The sequence below is a fragment of the Lissotriton helveticus genome, chromosome 6 (assembly GCF_964261635.1).
Source record: "Lissotriton helveticus chromosome 6, aLisHel1.1, whole genome shotgun sequence".
Classification (NCBI taxonomy): domain Eukaryota; kingdom Metazoa; phylum Chordata; class Amphibia; order Caudata; family Salamandridae; genus Lissotriton; species Lissotriton helveticus.
The window spans coordinates 387,135,717-387,160,356 of NC_136067.1; the positions used below are offsets into that span (position 1 = coordinate 387,135,717).

General features: G+C 45.3%; 1 protein-coding gene across 3 annotated transcripts in view; it reads left to right on the plus strand.

Annotated features, from left to right (window-relative positions):
- KIDINS220 (kinase D interacting substrate 220) overlaps positions 1 to 24,640 on the plus strand; it is a 1,022,767-nt gene that overhangs the window by 523,627 nt on the left and 474,500 nt on the right. For all 3 annotated transcript variants that reach the window (XM_078647833.1, XM_078647835.1, XM_078647834.1), the window contains exons 19-20: positions 11,004 to 11,247; positions 12,424 to 12,512. In XM_078647833.1, the coding sequence (XP_078503959.1) occupies positions 11,004 to 11,247; positions 12,424 to 12,512 (333 nt within the window). The remainder of the gene's footprint in view (positions 1 to 11,003; positions 11,248 to 12,423; positions 12,513 to 24,640) is intronic.

Here is a 24,640-nt window from a genome sequence, read left to right on the forward strand (position 1 = left end):
GAAGAAAGTCTTCTCTTCAGGAAATCTGATGCTTAGGACAGAGAATGCCAACTGTGTGCTGGATCAAGCTATACTGGCTGAAGAGGGGTGAAAGCCCCAAACCGGTCCTATGATGCTTGTTTCTGGTCCAGGGATGACCTGGCTTGGCAGTTCGGGCTGGACTGTTCCTATGAGGCACAGGGTCAAGACTGATTTGCATATGGCCAGGTCTAAACTGGGGTGGCACAGTGAGCAAAAGAATGATGGATGTAACCCAGATCTCTTGACTGGGGTGAATGTTTTGATTTGTTCTGCATTCTGTCCATCAGTTGTGTGCCTTTTGCTTTCACGCCCTAAGTGCACCAAGTATGCCCAGATGTGGGTCTTGGGATCACTGTGCCACTGGAATCAAGCTATCCTGGCTGAAGAGGGGTGAAACCACGAAACCGGCCCTAGGATGCTTGTTTCGGGTCCAGGGAGGACCTGGCTTGGCAGTTCGGGCTGGACTGTTCCCACAAGGCACAGGGTCAAGTCTGATTTGCATATGGCCAGGTCTTTATACTGGGGTGGCATGGTGAGCAAAAGAATGATGGATTTAACCCCGATCTCTTGATTGGGGTGAATGTTTTGATTTGTTGTGGATTCTGTCCATCAATTGTGTGTCTTTTGCTTTCACGCCCTAAGTGCGCCAGGTAAGCCCAGACGTGGGTCCTGGGCTCACTGTGCCACTGGAAATAGGCTGTCCTGGCTGAAGACGGGTGAAACCCCGAAACCGGTCCTACAGTGATTGTTTCCGGTCCAGGGATGACCTGGCTTGGCAGTTCAGGCTGGACTGCTCCCATGAGGCACAGGGTCAAGACTGATTTGCATATGGCCATGTCTAAACTGGGGTGGCATGGCGAGCTAAAGAATGATGGATTTAATCCAGATCCCTTGACTGGGGTATATATTTTTATTTGTTCTGCATTCCGTCCATCAATTGTGTGTCTTTTGCTTTCACGCCCTAAGTGCGCCAGGTATGCCCAGACGTGGGTCCTGGGCTCACTGTGCCACTGGAATCAAGCTATCCTGGCTGAAGAGGGGTGAAACCCAGAAACAGTTCCTAAGATGCTTGTTTCCGGTCCAGGGAGGAACTGGCTTGGCAGTTCAGGCTGGACTGTTCCCATGAGGCACAGGGTCAAGACTGATTTTCATATGGCCAGGTCTAAACTGGGGTGGTATGGTTAGCAAAAGAATGATGGATTTAACCCATATCTCTTGACTGGGGTGAATGTTTTCATTTGTTCTGCATTCCGTCCATCAATTGTGTGTCTTTTGCTTTCACTCACGAGGTACAGCCGTGCGCTATGGGAAATGGTGCAGATGGTTGTGCCGAGCCTCCATGACAATTTGAAAAATAACTTTGCAGAGGTAGTCGGAGACAGACAAAAGGCTGCAAATTAGACCCATTGAGCATCTCTGGATACCGTAGATTCAATGGCCGGGGACATGGAGTCTTCTGTAGTACTTTAAAGGCATGCATGGCTTTTTCACAGAGCTTTTCAATGGATTTTCAAGGAGGCTTAATGGGCATACACTTTGATGGGTTTTTTCCCTTTGGTGACAAAGCCCACTAGGTCCTCAAGAGGTTTACAGCAGGGTTGCTATGGCTCATTCTTGAGTTTGGTGTCTCTGGCCTGAGGCTTCCATAAGCAATCCTGTAAATGTTGTGGCTACTCCAAAGAGCAATCAGTTCACCAGTGCCAACTTTCCCATTCCTTCTATTAGCCGATTTGGTTTCTTCTACAGTACAGAGTCCATGGAAAAGTCAAGGGCAGGCAGACTTTTTCTCATTGGTTGGTGACTTGTGTAAAGAAAATGGTGCAAAACAAAAACAACCTCGAATCACTCCACATTCTACCAAGGGGAAAACTGCCACTCCTTGCTTCAGAGGCAAACCGTTGCAGGAGTATTGCTAGGCTAAATATTTCTAACTAGTCTTTTAAGTACAGATGTTTTGTTTACTAAAACTGTGGATCAGGATGTCTCTGGGTTAAGATGAGTGCAAACAGGATTATGACAACCCTGTGGGTGACGATCTCTGACTTTATTCCCCCAAGGTCACTTTGACGATTACGGTGTTTTACTTTTTGGATTCCATGACAGATTCCTTACGAGTGAAGATGTCCAAGGTTTTGAAGGAGCTCAAGGCAAGACACCGCTTACGCTTTGGTATCACAACTCGATCAGCATTTCTCTTTTATGCTCTTTTTTAATAATGCAACTGCTCAAAGCTAAACCTCTTTTAGAGCTGCCACCACCATAAGAATGTTTTTGGTGTAAGAAACACTAAGAAACATTAGAGCCACTATTGGCCACAAAGGGGTTTCTTGTTTACTGCACCATGAGAACTCTGTGTTTCTGACACTGTCAGCTATTAAGCCTGTCTATATGGGAAAATACAGGGATCCCGATCCTTCTGTTCTATCCCCTGGCTCACTGTCTGCCAATTGCTAAATTTGTGAAGCACGAGCACCTGGGGGTGCTTTGTAGTTTGTAAGGGTATGTGAAGGACATCTCTGTTTCAATAGAGTCTTTCTCCCCTAATGATCCTTTTGTGTACTTTAGGCCCCTGAGTACGTTTACTAGAGCATGGAAGGATTGAAGAATGCTGTTTAATTGTGATTTAGACAGTCGACTTATATGGGTATTAGTGATTGCACCTGGCTTAACAGCCTGTCAGATGGTAGATTGTATAGTACTACACTCTTGGGCAAGACTACTGGCCCTTATCAGATGCTAGAATCCAAATGGGCAACATTCTTTCTTACAATACATCTTTGCTTAAGACTGACTCAGATTAAGCAATCCAGAGTTTAAAAAATGAGACGGAAACAGCTTAACTGGCATGCATTTAACAAAAAAGACATCCTGCTTTAAGTGTTTTGTGCCGCTAGGGCAAGAGCACTCACTCGAATACTGGCAGCCAACTTGTTCTAAAACACTTGAAACAATTTAGTTATTTCTATGGAAAACTCTTACTTGGTGAACGTAGCCAAACCCTTGACTTGAGAGAGGTCCCTGGCTGTGTCGGACTTTGGGCTGAGGAGTATTCCCTATGACCAGATTAGGAAAAATCATTGGAGGTAGTAAATTATAATGTTTGAACACATGCTGAGTGTCTGATGCAGTAGGTCATTTGCATAAACAAAACATATTGCCTTGGAAAGAGAGTTCAGTATTGTTAGTCGTCTACACACCTTCCATCTCCACATTCCTGCTTCATACCTGATGCTAGGTCATATTTGACAATCTTAATGAAAGGGTGCCTCATTCATGCCTTTGAAGGCAACATCAGCCTGAAAGTGAGACCTGACCAATAGTTTGCTAAGTAAATCTGCACAGTCGACTCATCAGCCTCATTGCCTACGTATGGAGAGTCATGGACAATGTTTGGAAATTATTACCAATGGACTGCCATGCCTACATGAATTGCCGCTCATGCTTGTGCTTCCATAGGTCTTGCACAATGCTGCATCAATCTTCCAATCCATTGGATTCTCAAACAAAGGCATCATCTAGCTTCGAAATTCACTTACCAAGCTCTGGTTTGTGAGTTGCACTCCACATTCAGTCCAGATATCTGCTTGGTGCTATGAACTGGTGAAAACTGCCTTGGCTGTCTGAGCAGATCAAGTATGTAATCTTCCAGGCAAGAGGTTGACTCAATTTAGGTAGCCAAAAAAATGCCTGAAAAAGGCTCCCTGTTCTGATCTAATGAGGGATGGATATTTTAAGGTTGGACACCCATGGATTGGGACTAGGGTGTTCAACGTTCCCCACAATTATTGGACCTCCAGAGCCTGTATATTTCAGTAGTTTGGATTTTAGAGCATGTGTTGGGAGTGACAGCGTACCAGAACTAGGAAACCTTGCAGTGGTTTTCTGCAAGGCTGGGTGTAAGCCTAGGACCTTAAGAGAAGATTCAAACTGTAGTCCATTTCTTGGCTGATAGAGGCCTGGACTGACCAGTTTGAAGACAGCCTAGCCTAACTCAGACTAAAGAAAGCTTACTGTGGAGCCATGAGGATCTGTGGTTCAGCTGAAATGGACAGATAGAGCCAGTATTATCGCTTTTCATCATTAGAGTGCTATATGGTTGCACTGCCCTTTTGATCTGCATTACTGTACACCTTATGTAGATTGCAGTAGTAAGCGTCTGAGCCTGTGACCCAGTGTTGGAGAGTAACGTTGTCGTCAGAAGGTCGCAACAATCTCTTTGACTTTGTTGAACATCCAAATGTTCATTTTCTGGGCCAAAGAGACCTGTTTGGATCGCACGCTTTCACTGATTCCATGACCGTCTATGACTCTGCCTTTGTCCTCGTTCCTCTAAGTGGTCATGGAACTCCTCAGTGACTTGCAATATCTTTTTAATGTACGGAGGAGATGTTTGTCCTATTTATATATTAAATTAATTAAATGAAATAAATTAATTTTGTGTGATCTGCTTTTGTTTATCGATTTTGAGACTCATTTTAAGTGCATGTGTTTAGGCTTCGCTACTGACCTTCTGGGAAACCTCACATTTTCAGTTCTCTAAATCAAGGATAATAAAAAGTAGTTAAAGTCATGATGTTTTGTGGATATGTATATTGTCATACGTTTCTTCCCATTTGGTTTTTGTGATGTGCCATTAAATTGTCATTTTGTTAGCCTGCAAGTGTGACAAGTAGCTTCTAATTAAGACTTATTGTTTGTTTTCAGAAGTATTTACTTTGTGCCACAACATTTTAATTGCTGATTTGTCTTTTTGGCTAAGAAGTGCTTCTTCTTTAAATATCATAGGTTGTCATGTAGACACAGAGCTATTCACCAACCGCCTTTGTTCGTTCATTTGTTTCACAATGCTCTTCTGGCGATAACATGTTTTTGGAATTAATGCTTTTTTGTTCACACAGTAAAGACAAGCACACACGTTGTATTGTATTGTATTGTAAGGGGAACTTGTAAAGCGCGCTGACACCGTGGGTTTCCTTGGCGTTGAATTTCTTATAGATGCAACAAAACTACTGGCCCTTTAAAGTATATATTATGCAGTATTTTGCTGAGCATGGATTTTATTTTGAATAGTTATCAACAGATTTCATCTTACCAATCCTTTTATAAGTTTGTTTTCCTATGGTACAGCTTAACTTTTGTCCCAGCTTCTATATTGTTGTAGCCCAGGATATTTCTTTATTATGGGATGTAAATTCGCCCCGCTATGACCAAAACAGTTCCCCTAACAAAAAGCTAGACTTCATTTATTTGCCAGTGAATGTTCCTGTTTGCAACCTGCATCAGTAATTAGCGTTCTATTGTTTTTTTTCAAACAATTTTGATTGGGAATTTTGTGCTTTGCATCTCTGATTTTATACAGCGTGACAGAAGACAAGGTAAATGGTATTCGACAGCCATGTCACAATTTAGACAAAGGTAACAATATAGTGCAGTAGGATTGTGTTACTTGACAGTAGGCACAGGGAAACAATAAGCAGAGTTAGAGAAGAAAAATACTAATAATCTGTGTCTCGAACATTTTGGTACATCGACTCAATTCGAGAGCAATAAGTAATGTATTGTTGAGTTGCGCATGCTCTTCATATGCGGCGCATCTGCTTTAATAATGTTAAGTCATCTGCTAATATAGGATGTGCTTCGAAGGAAAGGATATGCAAAGCCTCCATCAAGTGACAGAGGAGGTGAAAGGGTAGGGGGGGGGACTTCAACGTGGTGGGGGCAAGGAAGGGGAGGTTACGAGCGTGCGCTGTGGACAGGTGAATAAGTGAGTTAAGTGGTGTGCGGGCAAGGGGGGGGGGCGCAGAGTGGCCTAGTGACGAGCGGTCAGACACCATAATGCCCAGTGCGCCTCACCCCACCTAGGGACGGAAGGGGGCGGCCATCGGAAGGGGGCCACCTAATGTGTGTCGGGGGGAAACCTGTTGGCCGAGTAGCCATCATGAACGTTTCTGGAGTAAATCTACCCCTTGCATAGCTTATAGGTATTCCAGTATGACTGTGATAAATGTATTATTTTACATTTTCCCTCTTGTTAAGAATGAAAGTATCCTGCATGTATACTTGTCAGTTGTTACGACAACATGGCTAGCTAGAAAAGCATGGCTCTTGAGGCCTCGCTTCCCTGCTTTCCTGCTGCTGACATATATTTAACATACTCCGAAAAGCTGAGTCTTGCTTCCCACTTATCCAATCTGCTGCTCTGAATTAGTGCGCATGATACATGTAAAGAGAAAAGATGTATTTCATTACGGAGCCGGAACATCGTGTTTTGGCATCCACTTGTTACATTAACAAGCCTTATTTTTCATGGCTGGTACATTGTTTTGTGTGAATAAACCAGTATTGCCAAGAGAGGTTTGTTATGGCGCTGCCATTCGTAAACCTACATTTTATCTCTGCCCTTTAATGACGCATCTGGTTGTCACCTGTTAACACTAGTGTAGACTCCAGACGTTGTAACAACGCAAAGAAGGAGTGTGCATCGATGTTACAGATGGCTATGTAGTCTTTCGTTTGCTCACATGACCCCTTCCTCAGGTCCGAATAAAGTGCATTACGAAAAGGCAGCAGTTTATATCAATAAGAATGAGGGGTGGGATGTACAAGAGGGATCAGGGGCTGCCAATGTTTTATTAACATTTGGCACATATACGGGGATGCCAAAGTGTTTGTGAGAGTAATAAAATGGTCATCTGCCTACCCATAGAGTAGATCACTACTATTGAAAGTGCTAAAAAAAGTTTAATAATAGCTGTAAAAGATTGGACGGCTGGGGTGTTGTTTTGTTCTGAGAAAGAATTTCGTTTTCAGTGAGTTTGAACTCGCTCTGAATTATGATGCATTGTTTAGATGAGGTAAAATCAGTCAGTGCTGTTCTAATGGGATGGTAGAAAGTATCACGCCCTAAAAAGGCATGTATTTTATGTGTATACTTTGCTAGGGGTCCACCACTATACCCAAACGCTGTATGCATATAAATAAATAAAAAGAATTACATTTTCAACAAACCAGAGGCGGCACTGCTGATTGTATAGTCAGCCTGATGCTGCTCTGTGTCAGGAATATGTTACCAGGTGTCCTAAGAGATGGGCGAGCAAACACTTAACAGGGAGAGCGTCTGTCTGTCCTCTTAAGAGCCAGTGCATCTGCCCTTAAAATAGTTGCCATCTAAATCATGCACCAAACATCATGTGAAAATGTGATAGTCTCTTGAATAAAAAAGGCTATTCAGAAGCGTTTCAGATTTTTCTGTACAGAAAACACCCCGAACTCACCTTTTGGAAGATGCTCTCATATGTGTTAACAAAGAAAAAGAAGGTTCTATAAAATAAAATATTTGTCTATGATTACACTATTTGACCAAGCAGGGAAGCCAGCATTTGCCCACTTTCTGGTTTCACATTATGCAATTCACCTACTAGATGCCTACCTCTTTCTCTCCATTTTAACACAAAAGATGTTTGCTTTGATTTTAATTTGTGGCACATGATGGTGGAGCATGGGAGGCAGGAAGAAGCCACCATAAAGCTTGGCTCGATTTGGGCTCGAGGGTTTAGAAGCCAGAGCCAGCCATTGACTCGAGCAAGGCTCGAGCCCTTAGTGGCTCTCCTATCTCTAGGTATCCCATTGGTGCCAGTTGTGTACCATATACTTCACATCCGTGGCCTTTTAGACAAAGCCCCAACATGAAGAATATATTACTGGAGTATCGCTGCAGGTTTGCCAGTGTCTGCCAACCAGGCCCGGCTCCAGGAATTTTTATTTGGGTGGGCCAAGGGTGCATTTGAGTGGGCCACTGCGGGCTCAATTTGTCGGATATATGTCTAGGCAGACCTGCTCCAGGGCCTTCCTTTATCTCTTCTTAGTCTTACAAGGCCCAGTAAAACACACTCTTTTCCAAATCTCTTTCTAAATATTATCACTCTCAAAAGTGTTTTTTCCATGTAATGTTTCTTTAATGGGAAGAGGTGGTTTCTGAGGTGGGAGTATCAGGCAAGTGACACTTCACAAGCTTCCTCTGTGGGAGCCTTCAGGGAGAATCCCTCTTCATACCTACCTGCACCTGACCCTGGACTCTGCAACGCACTCCCTTACAGGCTTGACTATACCAACTCCTCTCAATACATCTTATCTCACAACTGACCTTGGGCCCCAACCCCATATCAGGCACCATCGGGCTCCACTTTTATTTTACCCTGTAAAAACATTAGTAAAATCAGATTCAAACTTAAAACATTGAATATAGCAGCAAATCTAATTAGCACGCACTTTAAAGTATGTTCCACATTAGCCCTCATGACCCGACTGCTAATTAAATAAACAAAAACAGAAAGGCCATGACAGGGCCGGCTTCAGCGCTGATGTGAAAGTCTTTTTTGGCGCCGCACCAATAACCTCTTTCTCCGTAAATACCTTTACTACCACCTTCTAACAGTGCCCCTCATACATCTTTGGCCCCTCTATTGACCTCCTCCTCAGATTCCCTCACTGCCACGCCACATGCCACAAGTGCCCCTCATCTCACCATAACCCCTCCCCCTTATGACCTCCTCCTCGGATTCCCTCACTGCCACCCTCCACTAGTACCCCTCATCTCTCTGTAGCCCCTCCCCCTCATGATCTCCTCCTCAGACTCCTCACTACCACCCTCCAACATTGCCCCTCATCTCTCCCTAACTCCCCCCTCCACCCCATCACCTATTCCTCAGATTCCCTCACTGTCACCCTCCAACAGTAACCCTCATCGCTCCATAGCCCCTCCCACTACCTCCTCCTCGGATTCCCTCACTGCCAAACGCCACAAGTGCCCCTCATCTCCCCATAGCCCCTCCCCCTCATGACCTCTTTCTCTGATTCCCTCCCTGCCACCCTCCACCAGTGCACCTCATCTCTCTGTAGCCCCTCCCCCTCATGATCTCTTCCTCAGACTCCTCACTACCACCCTCCAGCAGGGTCCCTCTTCTCTCCCTAGCTCCCCCTCCACCCCATGACCTCTTCCTCAGATTCCCTCACTGCCACCCTCCAACAGTGCACCTCATCTCTCTGTAGCCCCTCCCCCTCATGATCTCCTCCTCAGACTCCTCACTACCACCCTCCAGCAGTGTCCCTCTTCTCTCCCTAGCTCCCCCTCCACCCCATGACCTCCTCCTCTGATTCCCTCCCTGCCACCCTCCACCAGTGCACCTCATCTCTCTGTAGCCCCTCCCCCTCATGATCTCCTCCTCAGACTCCTCACTACCACCCTCCAGCAGTGTCCCTCTTCTCTCCCTAGCTCCCCCTCCACCCCATGACCTCCTCCTCGGATTCCTTCACTACCACCCTCCACCAGTACCCCTCATCACTCTGTAGCCCCTCCCCCTAATGACCTCCTCCTCAGACTCCCTCACTACCACCCGCCACCAGTGCCCCTCACCCCTCCCTAGCTCCCCCCTCCACCCCATGTCCTCTTCCTCGGATTCTCTCACTACCACCCTCCACCAGTGCCCCTTATCTCTCCGTCGCCCCCCCATGGACCTCCTCCTCTGATTCCGTCACTGCCACCATCCTCCAGTGCCCTCATCTCTACGTAGCCCCTCTCTCATATGCATTTCATTTGTTGTATAGCGCTACTCATATCAGTGTAGTGTGTGTTAGTACTTTACACCACGCACACATTATACAGAGACAATGAATCATACAAGTATGTAAATCAGTCTACAGGGAATGTCACATAAGCCAATGAGGATTACAATGTGTAGGAATCACATCATCCATACTGGTGAGCAGTATATTTTAAAAGGGTTTGGTCTGGGGAAACACAACTTTAGAATTTAAAAAGTATTCCACGGGGTCAGCTTTACTGATAAAAATGTATATCTGCCCAAACATACTCATTTTAGCAACATTAGAATAATGAAAGACTGAGGAAGTTCTAACTATATCACAAAACAAAAAAAGCAAAGTTCTAACTATACCATTCATGTTTGTATGCATCTCTTAGGTGACAGTTCATTGGTCTCTGGCCTGTTAGGATTGTACCTTCTGAACTACAAGTAACACAAGGATCTATGTGACAGAGGCAGTAATCCACTGAGCTTCCACATAAAACACAGTTCATCTGCATTTAAAAACTACTAACAGACAAATGATTGCTCTCCAGCAGGATCATTAATCACCAGCATTATCTGGGCATTTTGTATTGTCTTATTGTCCTGCATCGTCCATGATAATGATAAAATCGGTTTAAATGAAGCGCACATGAAGTAGGTGTGGTGCTGGGCCTGTGCAGATTTTTAAAAGAAAAACAAATAGTTACACATTTTCTTACCTACTACTCCATTAGTCAAACTTTGTGTCACAGACAGCCTGATGTGATAAGCAGCTGCAGGAGTCCGGAAAGGTGAATAGGAATAAACAAACCTCTTTTCTCTTGCACTGCATATAAAAATATCCACGCAGCAGAACAGTAGGCAAAGGTTACCATTGTCATAGAAAGGATTTGTCGCCTTTCACCATGTGGAGATGAAGGGGTGAAAAAATAAACAAAGCCTCGTTTATATGTAAATGGTCTTTTAAAGACCTGTGAAGTACTCGGGTGCGGCTGCGATAATCTCACAAACTGTGTCTTTGCCCCCCCCCAAGCTGTCTCAGCCCGGGCGCGCACACACAGACACCCTTTGAGGTCAATGCCGGTGCGCGCCTGCCTTCAAACCTGTTTGGGTGGGCCAGGCTCATGTTTGCGTGGGCCAGGCTCATGTTTGCGTGGGCCAGGCTCATGTTTGCGTGGGCCAGGCTCATGTTTGCGTGGGCCTGGCCCACCCGGCCCGCCCGCTAGCACCGGGCCTGCAGCCAACACTTAATTTAGATCAAAAAATCAAATGGTAGTGGTTCAACTCGTCCTGGCAGTCCTTTTCTGATGTCCATAGCCCGGTATCGGTGTAACGATTGTTTAGCCTTAATCTTTTCTTGCTCTTGTTTACAATATTTTTTGCCTCTTTTAACAGGTTCGAGTCTTGTTTTCAAAAGGTCCTTTCATTGCAATTTTTGCGAGTGATCCACACATAATTATAAAGGCCATCAACCAGAACTTAAATAGTGTACTACGAGATTCCAACATCAATGGGCACGATTATATGCGCAACATCGTTCATTTGCCTGTCTTCTTAAACAGCCGTGGGCTCAGCAGTGCCAAAAACATGCTCACCTCTGCAACATCGAATGGGGACGTGCCTTACTCAGACACGACAGGTACCTATTGTGATGCATGTTCGTTTCTGTGTCGCTACTGCGTGAGGGAGAACTTGGTTGGCATAGTGTTGAATTTCTATGTATCATATATCATGGAAAGCATGTTTTAATGTCATGTGTGAATGAACAAAATGATGTTATCGTGGGTCTTTTCTCCCAGATGTTTAATGGCAGGATGAGGCGAGAGTGTGTGACAGCGCATGCAGTTTCTTTCATTGTTGTTCTGGCTTAGTGTGTGCATCTCTATTGCACCCACCCAGGAGCGACAGAGGAGCAGTCCATAACCTGCATTGGACACAAACAACCAACATAAACAACTAGAGTCCGTCAGCAGGGCTGGACGGGCCTTTTATTTCCCCGGGCATTTCCCTAGTGGTCCGTAGCGCTCGGAGCCCAGTTTTAAAGCTCCGTGCCAATCCAGGTACCACTATCACTTTCTCCAGCTCCCCGGGGTTAACAGGGAGGCTTCAAGAGACAGTGGATTGAAGGGGGGAGGGGTAGAGGTAGAGAGAATGGGATCAGCGAGGTAGAGAGAGAGAGACGAGAGAAAGTGAATGGATAGATGGAAAGAGAAAGACTGGGAGGAGACGAAGGGAGAAAGGCTGGGTTGAGCATTTTTGCCAGAGCTGCTTTTGGTTCCCCAGTCCGGTCCTGCAGTTCAGTTGACTACTGCTTGAAGTCTGTCAAGGACCAATGGCGAGCACTGCACAGCCATGTACTGGTTCCTGGCGTCATTACCACAAGGTCATAAGCATGCATCCAGATCCAAACAAAATTACACGAGACAACCGAGCCTGGCATGTAGCGTTGAATCCACCTCATGCCCCTTTATTCCACTGCCAGACACTCCCTGGCCCTTTATCTCACTCCTGAAGGATCCACTGTTATCCCTTTTTGACTTTTTTCTCCCCCCCCATTTGTTTTTGTATCTCTTTCTCTTGGTCAATATCTGATAGGGAAAATAAGTGGCGGTTCCCAAAAGTGAGTGCCGGAAACCACCGGCACACATTAAGCACTGAATTTAATTGTGACTTGTGTTGTGATAGAGGACTATTTTGATTAGTTGTCTGAACGTTGAGCGAAAGAAAGCAAGGCATTTGAATGTTTTTTTTTTCTTTTCACCTTTTGCGATTGAGAGTGGGTGTTTATTTGGCAAACCTGTGTGTTTTTCCCTAGGTGCTCATGAAGATGTTGACAGGCGGGTTTCACAGCATAGCCTCGCGGATGCTAATAAACTTGGCAGCAAAACAGCCCTCAACAGACGGGTAAGAGCAAACATTTAGGAATTGTATCTTGCAATTTTACAACGCATTAAAAAGAGTTTTTTTTAATCCTACAACAGATTCAGCCTTACAATATTTTTTAATTAATTTAATGTTTTTATAGAAAATTGATGCTAAAGTTAAAAAAACAAGAGAAAGATGATTCAAGGCATATCAGTTTATAGCAGAAGATCGAGTGACCCATCACACGCTGTGCATACCGCAGTCTGAAGACGACGATTGCTGTTTAACCCCTTCGACGCTCATGACGAGCTGGGCTCGTCATGCAGTAGCCTCCCAGCACGCTCATGACGAGCCCAGCTCGTCATGAATAATGGGTTTTTGCATATTCCAGCACAGGGGCGGAACTCATCGAGCACCGATGTGGTTAATAGCAGGGAGTATCATTAACGTTTACTCATGTGCATAGCAGTATTAGCGTTTAAGGATAGTTTGCTGTCAGGTTAGGTAAACGTGGTACCCTGACGATGACTTTATGGTTTGAATTGGGTTAAAGGTGACCCTTGGCACCACTGTTATGTAATTACAAAATAAGGAGGTTCTTTTCCATCATGAAAAGTAGGGGGTGTCGTTGCGTTAAGCATTGGGATAATTTTCTTTGGGCCAGGACCAAAGCTGCTTAATGCATCTGCTATTGAGTTTACGTATGTTCAACAGGGATCCCAGAAGATACATGCGAAGTGTCCTGACAGGTGGATGACTCGACAAGAACAGCTTTAGAGGACACATGCGGCGCTCATAAAAACGATTAAGCATTGTTCCTTGCTTGGCGGTCAAGAGTAACACAGTGGATGTTGATCCTGTGAAGCCTGTGTCTCGCAATGTACAGACTACAACACGCTTGTAAAGATTCATCAAATATCGGACGTTTACTCTTAGCCCATGCATCAGGAACTGACTGTTGATTGTGGGATAGTCAAATGAAAGTCTGTTTTCATTCACTCCCTTGTTTTAATGGATATTCATTGGCGGAATGGCTTATTAGGGCACTGAAGCAGATTCTGAGCATCATGACACCGAGGCAATTACCAATAAATGTAAACAATTGTATCCTTGTAGGTTAACTATCAACCTGCATTCTGTGGTGACTTGGGAACTTGGTTCGGTTTGCCATATGACTGTAAGGTACTTCTCGTTCTCATCCTGAACTTTTTTTTATTGCATGACAGCATTGGATTGGAGACCTTCAAGTTTACTCAGAACCCTAACCATCCACTGCATGTGCCAAAATGCCCTGGGATCACCAGGGCTGTCTCAAAGGGCCTAATGTATAGGAATCCGTTTTAGCTCTCTATACCATACTGCCAGTTGGAGACATTCTTACGCCTGGTGCACATTAAACATTTACTAGAAAGAATGTTGCGACCCCTATATTTGCCATCTTGCTAAAGTTTTACGGCATTAGATCAGCTGATGGCAGCTGCGCAGCAAGTGCGATTGTTAAACATTATGCCCTTGTCTACCTCATAAGAGACCAGAGTTTTTAATAGGATCAAAACTGATGTGTGAATTCTATCTGGCCTAGATTACATAGGTGGATATGTGTTCTGGTCTATGTACCTTTAAGATATGGAATGTCATTTTCGACTCTCCCAGTTACTGCGCCAGACTCTCAACTGACTCACACGTACTCAATTTCAAATTCAAAAGTAAGTTGTTACTTATGCATTTCAGAACATATAGAAGAATGCAGAAGCCTGTATTGCGTTAAGTAGTGTTGCGCTGTCATGTTTAATATATAGAGACGGTAATATTCAAATTTAAATCGGGTGTTAAGACTTTACATTTTAAAAACATGACGAAGAGAGCTTGACTGTATTCAATCCTAGTATAGAAATGTTGTAGTTGTAATACTGAATAAGAGCTTCATGGGGTAATCTTGGCCAAAGTAGGCCAGAAAGCAAATGATTACATTGAATTATGATACATCTCCTCAGTGATTCCAGCATGGTTTATGGCTGTAGGTTGGTTGTGTGAAAGATTTAGAGGAACATAGCCGGTGCACAAAGGACTTCCCACCTTGAGTACACATAGGGTGATTCACTGATGGTGAGTGGTAACCACAAGTAACATTATTCATCTGTGATTTAAGAACATGCTTGCGTTTCCTCCATATGATAATATGGATCCATCCACGCTTTTACCTCAGAAAGTCCTGTAACGTTTTCTAACCCAGCTTGGTTATCTTGTTTTCTTTGTGTGTTTGGAAGGTGTTGATTTGGGCTGGTGATCTTGTGCCACAAATATTTTCTAACAATTTTGTTGCTACGTCCCTGCCAAGGTGCATTTCACTAGATAAATCATTTCCTGAATGATATGTACCCCCAGAAGGAGGCCCTGAAAAAAGCCTACTTTTTCACAGTGAATGAGGATAGGAGTTTGTCTAGTTGTACAGCTGATTGACTATGGCTTTCCCATTAACATTTAAAAAGGAGATAAGCCTAATTGAGGTACAGTGGCATTGGTCCATTCATGTCATTGACTCTAGCACTCTTGGACAGTAGTCCCTCCAAGATCTTATTGAAGAGTTGCTTTATCCCAAGTTCCAGTATGCCAGTGTACGTTTCAGAAAACCTTAGTGTAAATCTGCTCTCCCCATCCAGACAAATGCCATGTGCCGTCCACCCCCAGGGTCTTCAGCATCACATATAGACATGCTCTTTAATAGCTTTCTGAATTTATTCCAAGGATATGGGTCTTTCAACGTATCTTCATCATTCAGGTTGTTTCTCACTCAATCTCTACTTCCCATGAAATTTGAACTGTACAGCTTCCAGTGAATTATCTGACGTTCACCTTAAATATGGTTTTATCGTGCACTTTACCCTTCGCCGTCTTTTATCTTGACAGTCTTTCTGTTGTTTCACAGCACCTGTAAACCACAAGCTAACAGGTTTGTTACTCTCATTTGGTGTTCCATGTCATCTTTAGGACAGGTGTTTTGGGTGGACCGTTGTCCTTAAATTCTGCTGTCTGTGTAATTCACGCCCTCTTTGGCCATTATTGCATCTGGATTCCTATTGCTAATTTGTAATCTCTCTTTTTCCAGAGCCCAGGCTCTCTTACTGGTCATGCCAATTGCAATGAGTTCTCCCTAGTCGTAGCCATAAAACCATCTCACAATGTAAGGTCAGCGACATCCTTAGTGTCATTACCCAGGAAAAAGGTCTGGATGTTTCTGCGAAATCCTTTGCTTGAATTTTATCCCTGAGGAAGGTTATAACAGATCCAGTAATTATGCACCTCCCTCACCCAGCAGCCACCATTCTCAGCTGCTTAACACTGAATTGTTGTCTGACCAGGGAATTAATTTCTGTAGGATGTACCAGAGAAAGCAGTCAAGGCTATACTAACAAATAGTCGAGCCTCAACTACGTGTCATGGGAAGGGGAGTAGAAAGAAAGTAACTCTCCTGTCCGCTGGATGGTTCGCTCTACACATCAATTACATCAGCCTCAAAACGACAACATTTTTTGCTACCGTGTAACTCTCTGGGTGATAACTTTCACTGGAAATCTTTCAAGCTCAAGATCAACACCATGTTAAAAACTCCCTTCACAACATCCTCTTTTTCACTACACCAGGTCAGCTAATTACATGCAGGTTCACAAACACTAATTTGACACTGCTTTGAAAGTTAATGAGACCAAACCCTCAAATTAACATTCATTGAGAAAAATGTGCCTGTCACCCTTAACTTGTTTCACCGCTTTGTAGGTGAACCGGAATGGCAGCAAAGTACCACTGCCTTTTATTTCACTTGAAAGTGAGTGATATGCACAAAAATGATTTAACGATCAAATATAGTAAACTTCCTTCTCACAAATGACATTTTGTGGGAAGGAAGAGCAACGTCTCACATTTTATGGCTAAGCTGTGTAAATCGCCCCCTCCCTCTTTGAATGACACTCAAGCAGCTTGCCTTTTCCAAGGTTCTTAAGACTTGGCTTTATGGAGTTTTCAGATCCTTATCAAACCAGCCAGTTCTGACAGCACAAGGATACCTCTAGATAGCAGTGTGTTCTTTAGACATTTTCTTTCTTTCTATAAAGGTCTTGTGCATGTAGAGTGCTAACTTTTGTCTCAGCAGGGTTTATCCCTGCTATCATGCCAGGAAAAAGTTAACCATTGTAGGTTTTGTGGTTTTGCATACTCTTTCATCCTTTTGTTTCAAACCTATTACCAACCTCTTCAGTATTCTTTTACTATTTCAGTCATTGCCACCACCTCCTCACAATGAATGTGATAAAAGGAATAAATCAAGGTAGTTTGGATGGTAAACAAGAAGAGAACCAGTGCCATTCATTGTCACCACCTCTTCACAGTGAATTTGATAAAAGGAGTGAAGCAAAATGGTTTGGGTGGTAAACAAGGCTAAGTCCTCAATCTCATTCACTAAATCTTCAATATGTGTGTAAGCTGGTCACCCAGACTGAACTACTAGGTCTAATTGAGATGAACCTTCTCCCCTTAGGCCTGCAAAGCCCAACCTTCCTAATGAACTAGCCCCACCTTCCTAATGAACTTCTTTCATCTATATTGAGCCCTAAACAGGACTAAACTCTCTCTATACAACTGGCTTTAAATATTTCATCCCAGTAACACATACCCATCCCGAGTTCAGCACCTTAGTTTCCCTTACCCCATAAACACTCTCTATGATGCTCCATCCTGCAAAGTGTTTATCCAAAGAGTTAATCACTTATTAGAGTTCTTCTCAAAATTTGTACATCTCACACTACCACCCCCATATTGAAACACCTAGATTACCAAATGGGTTTGTGAAACAATCGACACTCTGTCTATCTGGTATATTTGCTCTACAGAAGACATAGCATACATATAAAACTGGCAAAGTGTTTCAACGTACTCTGAACACAATCTCCTATTAATGATACTTAACATTTATAAAAAGCTAGTAGCCTTTGATATAGAATAGCAAGAATGACTTCCATCTCTTCCGCAACAAAATGTGGCTACTTGCAGTGTTAAAGATATCATTCCTGTCATTTGTCACAACCATAGTTACAGATCACATTCTGCTGCTAAAGAATTGAGATGATGGTGTAGTGATTGAGATGTGAAGGATGGTGGTGATACAAGATGATCATAATCAATGGGGGGGGGAGAAGAAAGGATTCGCGATTCATTAAGCTTCCTTGTCATAATATTAAAAAATCAAATGGGGAATGAATCACTCGACCTGAGTAACCAGGGCTAGCAACTTTGTAATGAGAAGCCCTCAATCACATTTAGTAAGGTCGTGTGGCGGTATATCTTGGTTCTCCGCCAAAATCTAGAAACGTGTAAGCGTCATCATTAGGCTCCCTTTTTGTAGTTCGCTTACCTCCACCAGGAAGAATACCACTGGTTATTGCAGTAGTGATTAGGGATACAGTGAAGGTGCTCAAGTGAGGTGAAAGTCTAAAAAGCTTGTATGTCCTTGACAATTTTTTTTTAATAAGTCAGGAATCAAGTATTAATAAAAAACAAAGTGGTGCGTGTGTGGACGAGTTACTAGTCCTACGCAATACTAGTGTCCGGTGAAAAGGTCGACATGTTTCAGCCCTGCGTGTACGCCTGAATGGTCGATTGGGCTTTCTTTAGGACCTCAAAGGAATTGTGAAAGTATCTTGTGAATTACACAAGTATCTAATAGGAACTATACTTGTTCCATTCTGTTTGGAGAGTAAATTATTACTTCAAGCTCGACACTGGGCTTTCCAGGGCGCCGTAGGAAGAGTCAGCACAAGACGCTGCCACCTTACGAAGCAGAAGGTACAAAGTGGCCGCCGGCCCCCCGATGAAGCGCGCAGTGTTGAGGTCCTGAAGAAAGCCCCATCGACCATTCAGGCGTACACGCAGGGGTGAAACATGTCGACCTTTTCACCGAACACTAGTATTGCGTAGGACTAGTAACTCGTCCACACACGCACCACTTTGTTTTTTTATTAATACTTGATTTCTGACTTATTAAAAAAAAATTGTCAAGGACATACAAGCTTTTTTAGACTTTCACTTCACTTGAGCACCTTCACTGTATCCCTAATCACTACTGTAATAACTAGTGGTATTCCTCCTGATGGAGGTAAGCGAACTACAAAAAGGGAGCCCAATGATGATGCTTACACGTTTCTAGATTTTGGCGGAGAACCAAGATATACCGCCACACGACCTTACTAAACGTGGAACCGACAGGCAGACCTGCTCGTATCTGGACATTGCTCCTAACTTGCGGATCGTCTTAACGGTATCGACCGCTAACCCCAGGCTTCCCAATCCCTGAGGAACACAGAGCGTGGCCATCCTCCTTTTATTCTCAAACTGCGGATCGACTTTACCTAAATCGACCGTTTCAAAATAAGAAGTTACCTTTTCCGCATTACCAGAAGGACTGGATACACGGGCGCTCAAACTACCCACACCTCGTTTTTGCTCTGGAGTCCCCAGCAGCTGTCCACGACCCGTCCAATCGGGAGCGTTTCCCAGCCCCCGCAGAACAGACTGTGTTCGCGCGCGCCTATAGGCTACAACGAGTCCTCACTGAGGCGCATTTATTGTTTTACCAGGCAATTATTGTGCTAAGTCCTGAAGATGATCCCTTTTAATTAGAGCGCGGGATCGAAACGTCGACCTCTCTTAGTAGACATACTGTTGACCATTGTATATTATTGTTTGTATGCTCTACTCTGGGAAAACACTGATATTTTTTTACTCTTACAGTGCCCAGATTGCTCATTTCTCTATTGCCTGAAGTACGTTTCCTTTCATTTTTTCTTTCCTCTCTAGTTTCAACCTTCCAGTACGGCGCAGGACTGTGCCTTACTGCAAAAATCATTTGTTGCAAAAATGTATTTAAAATCTTAAAAACACTTGAATTGATCTATAATAAAATTCCCTGTCCGGCTGGGCAAGGAAAACATATAGTAGCCTATTGTGGTCTATATAGTACAATTATATTATCCCTTTAAGCTTTGGACCTTTGTTTTTCTTAATAACTGATACCCATGGTCCACAGCTACCAATTGGGTCCCCCTTGTTTCCCAAAAAACTGCAATCTCGCTGGGGCGGCCGGGCGAAAAGGAGGACCGGCCGAGCCCGGCGCTAAACGCTGCTGCTGGCTGTGGATGACTGATCCATAGCTGCAAGAAGTACCCCGGAGGGAAGGAGACACAGTGTGCCAAAGTAACGACTGAGCTGCTGGCCACTGGAGACAGAACCTGAAGCAGCGGCAGCCCATTCAGCCTCGCCGTGAGCATTCTACAACGTGACAGTCAATTCCTCTCCTGGGTGGCCTCACGGCGCTGTGATCGAGGACTATCTGGCGCAAATCCGCTGACCCTATCGCCAAGACACTACTGCTCAGAGGTATACATCCCCGCCTTCAACGACCGGTGCCCCACCTTGTGTACAAGACCGTAACACTTGAGACATGCTTAGAATGGACGGCTTGGTTTCTACCTCCCGTCACACACGTACTTTGCCAGTCCGCCCTTCGCAGATGGTGTTACCACAGCGCAGAGGTACAATGGGCAAGACAGATAATAAACAACCGAAAATAACCTTCGACAAGCGCACCACGTGGCAAGTGGATGGCGAGCTGATGTCACAGACGGTGGTGCCTGAAACACAACTGGAACCGGATAAAGAAGAGGACATAAGATCCCTCTTTCGCAACGTAAAAGGCTGCCTAAAAGAAATTGATGCCAAGATCGACTCTCTCGCAGCCTAAATGGACCAGGTCTCGCACAGAGTAGACAAGGATGATGTGTGACTCCGTGAGCTAGAAACCAGTGTCTCCGAAACTAACGACCGCCAAGTTGAAACACATGACCTCCCCCCTCCCCCCCTCCCTCCTCTCCCCCCTACCCCCCAGCGCCAGGAAGCCGCTTGGCCACAGTGCGCTTAATTAAGTTTCTTTTTCATTTCATTTCATGACCACCTCCTACGTATGGATATGGTGTTGGAGGTCATAAAGGCACGTAACGAAGACCTTGAAGCCCGTTCACTAAGGAAGAGCGTTCACATAACGGGAGTGCCGGAGTCTACCAACATATCCAACATGGAGTAATATGTGGAGGGCCTTCTCCAGGACATGTTCGGGACTGACCTTTCTGCCATGTTCCTTGTGGAGCGGGCCCACCGCACTCTGGGGCCCAGGCCACCGCCGGGGGCCTCCCCGCGACTGATATTGGCCTGGCTGCTCAATTACAGGGACAGAGACATAGTCCTCCGACTTGCCCGTGAACGAGGAACACTACAATACCAAAACAAAACCATCTCATTGTACCCAGACTTAACACAGGCGGTCCAGGCCGCGAGGAGGGAGTTTTTTCCGGCAAAGAAAATATTACAGACAGCCTGAATTAAATATGCCATGCTCTACCCTGCCAAACTACGTGTACAGGGCACGCCCTCCTTCTTCAAGGAAGCCAGCGCAGCAACGAAATTTGCCAAACAACAGGCACGGAAGTGTATAGACAGGGCCCGAGACTTGGACAACTCGTCACAAGCCCAGCTAAGTGACAATGACTAATGGAACTATACTGGGGTAGAACCATGCATAGCTGAGATTTAGTCTACACCATTAGGCGAGAGACGGTCACTGATATACTACTCTATGGATTTGGGATATGGGTTGTAATCGCAAGTCACTGGTGGTTCACTATGCTCGGCCACCCTTTTACTTCGTGACAGGGCAGTATGCCGTCAACCTTACGCCCCCCTGGGATGATTCCCTACCGTGCCAAATTCTCAGTTTTGTTAGCTTCTTTAGGGTGGATAGTTCTAAGTCTAAACCTGATTGGGGGTTATAGAGGGAGGGGGGTGGTGGGAAGGGATTGTGTTTAATTGTTTACTGTTCATTGTACTATGCTACTTATTTCATCATAGAAAAGACGCATATCAGACATGACATACATTACCCCGGGGGCACTACCTTGCATTGGGGCGGTGCCTTGGCACACTATCGAGGGCATGACATGCAGCGCCATTACTGATTGTCGGGGACAGATATCTTTTCCCTCTTCTCTGTCTCATCTGACATGCGTTACATGGAACGTATGCGGTCTTAACGACCACAGAAAGGCGGGCCTAATACATTCCCACCTCTCGAGACACTCAGCTGCTACATGCCTCCTTCAAGAGACCCACCTTCACCACACAGCGTGCGACAGGCTGAAATCCAACAGATGGAGCGAGGTGTTTACCTCATGCTACTCCAACTAGTCCTGTGGCGTCTCCAGATTAATTGAAAAAGGTACCCCCTGGCAAACCCTGAAAGTCATAAGCGACACCGAAGGACGCGATGTGTTGGTGCTTGGGGTGTTGTTCCACCGGAAGGTCAGGATCGCTAATATCTACAGACCGAATGTAGACGATCCCTCTTTCTTTCAGAAATTGTGGCACGCAATGCAGTCCGTGGGAGCTGCGGCTTTAATATGGAGGGGTGATTTTAATACAGTAATGTCCCTAACGGATGACAGGGTGGGAACCTCACGTACACACCATCCACAGGCGGCTGCTGTCTTTAAACAGCTAGTAGAAGACTACGGTCTCGTGGAGACCTGGCAAAACCTTCACACTGATGCCCGGGAGGGCACCTGCATCATGCAGCAACATAACACATGGTCGCGCCTGGACTTTTGGCTAACCTCCTCCGATTTTCATTCCTGGGTGACGGACGTGTCCCATCACGCCTGTACCCTTTCTGATCACTCTCCAGTTACACTGACCCTCCAGAACCCTTCACTTGGCGCCTGCCACCTAATGCATTGCTAGACGCCGCGTTAAGGTGGGAATTGCACAAACACATCATAGAATACTTTGACAAGAACACGGGGTCTGTAGACTCGGCCAGGACTTTGTGGGAGGCCTTCAAAGTTATCATACGAGGACAGTGTATAGCGGGGCAAAACAGGGTGCTTAGTGATGTACGCGGCTGTCTAGACCGCCTAGAAACAGTGATCCACACACTTGAGCAAAAATATTTCGTCACACCGTCAGCGGAGACACTGGGGCAAATTCGGGGCAAACGGACTGCCTACCAGCAGGAGGCTGATAGGGAGGTAACATTTCTACACAAGTATACGACTGCAAGGAAATATGGAGAGGGTGATCGGGCCGGGAAGACGCTCGCAAACCTACTGAGGCCACCCAGGGGAGCTACATTCATCACAGCACTTACCACCACCACTAATGAACTAGTACACTCCCCTCCTGATATCCTAAATACTATGGAAGACTTCTACTCACAGCTTTACCCATCCCACACGACACCTGCAGCCTCGGTGCTAGATGAGTACTTTGACTCCATAGCGCTTGTGTGGTTCAACAATAGACATCGCCAATATCTCGATCTACCATTTGCAGTGGAAGATGCAGGTCGGGTCATTTGTGGCATGAGGGCAGACAGGGCGCTGGGGCGGACGGCCTCACCGTGAAATTTTATAAAGAATATGCTGAGGAGTTGGCTCCTCGCCTCCCCGAGGTATACCAGGAGGCTTTACAGGATGGCATCCTCCCTTCATCGTTGAGAGAGGCGATTATCATCGCTCTCCTCAAGCCAGACAAGGACCCCCAGCAATGCGAGTCTTATCGTCCACTCTCTTTGATCAACTTGGACCCTTAGATCTTTGCAAATCTATTGGCAACCAGACTACAACATCTGCTCCCATCGATTGTCCTGCAGGTCCAGTTGGGCTTTGTGCCAGGTAGGGCAATCTGCATTACCTCAGAACCCTATTTGGGCTCTTACACTATTTAGCGCCACACCTGTCTTCAGCAGCTGCACTTTTAGATGCCTCAAAGGCGTTTGATTAGCTGGAATGGGAATTTCTCTTCCCTCTGCTTACCATGATCGGCCTCTGCCTGCTTTTCATAAAGCACATTCCACTCCTCTACACACAACCAATGGCTCGCCTCAGGGTGAACTGGCTGATATTGGAACCGATAGCCATAACACGTGGCACCAGACAGGGGTGCCCCTTGTCACAGTTTCATTTCGCGATTGCGACGGAACCCCTGGCTGCTCGCCTGCGCCAACACCATACACACACAGGAATAGGACCAGGGCTCTTACCGTATCAATGTATGCGGATGACATCACACTTTACATGGTACATCCCAAGGATAACTTGGCCCTAATGACGAGAGAGGTGGTACGCTTCGGCGGATCCCCGGAATAAACATAAACTTGGGTAAATCAGTGATTCTCCCACTCACGACTGGAACGCAGGAATTCGCCACTGAATACCCAGTAGTATGGGCTTCGGATCCCGTCTGTTATCTTGGTGTCTGGTTCACCAATGACTTGCAGGAAATATGGACAGGCAACTACGGGAGAGCGGTGGCCTGGATTGAGGACCGGGTGAGAAAATGGAAAACCGTTCCTCTTTCACTGGCCGGACAGGTAGCAAAAAAGTATAATTTTGCCAAAACTACTTTATCTCTTTGTGAACGTGCCACTTCCACTCCCAATGCACTTTTTTAGGCGATTACGATCCCTAATGATAGAACTAGACTGAGCAGGGGGTCCACCATGGATAGACTGGGAAGTTCTGACACTGCCATAGGACCAGGGGGGCTGGCAGTCCCAGATTAGATACACCGCTCACAGATGAGCAATGGAAACTGTGCTGTCAGCAGCTGGAGCACCTGTCACTCAATTACCACCTTTGGCTCATACACTTTAAATACATACATCGCTTTAATCGAACTCCCATACACTTGCATAAAATGGGGCTCCGCGACGATGACTTGCTGGAAATGCGGTACCCCACACGCCACATTTTTGCACTTAGCCTGGAGTTGCAGACCCGTAGCTACTTTCTGGCTAGACATTTATAAACACATTAAAGACATCACTGGGTTGGACCTCCCCTGCACGCCCCTTAAGGCCAGCTTGGATGCTGGAGACCGTAGCCCCCAAATCACGAAAACTACCTGCAATGATCTTATTACTAGCAAAACGTCAGATAGCTTTACACTGGGGGGAGTCGGGCCTCCGTTAGCCAAAGACTGGGTCACACAGGTCACATATTGCAAGACGCAGCTATCTCTCTACTGGGAACTCCAGCCGACCGCATCCCAACCTAAAGACATTTGGGAAC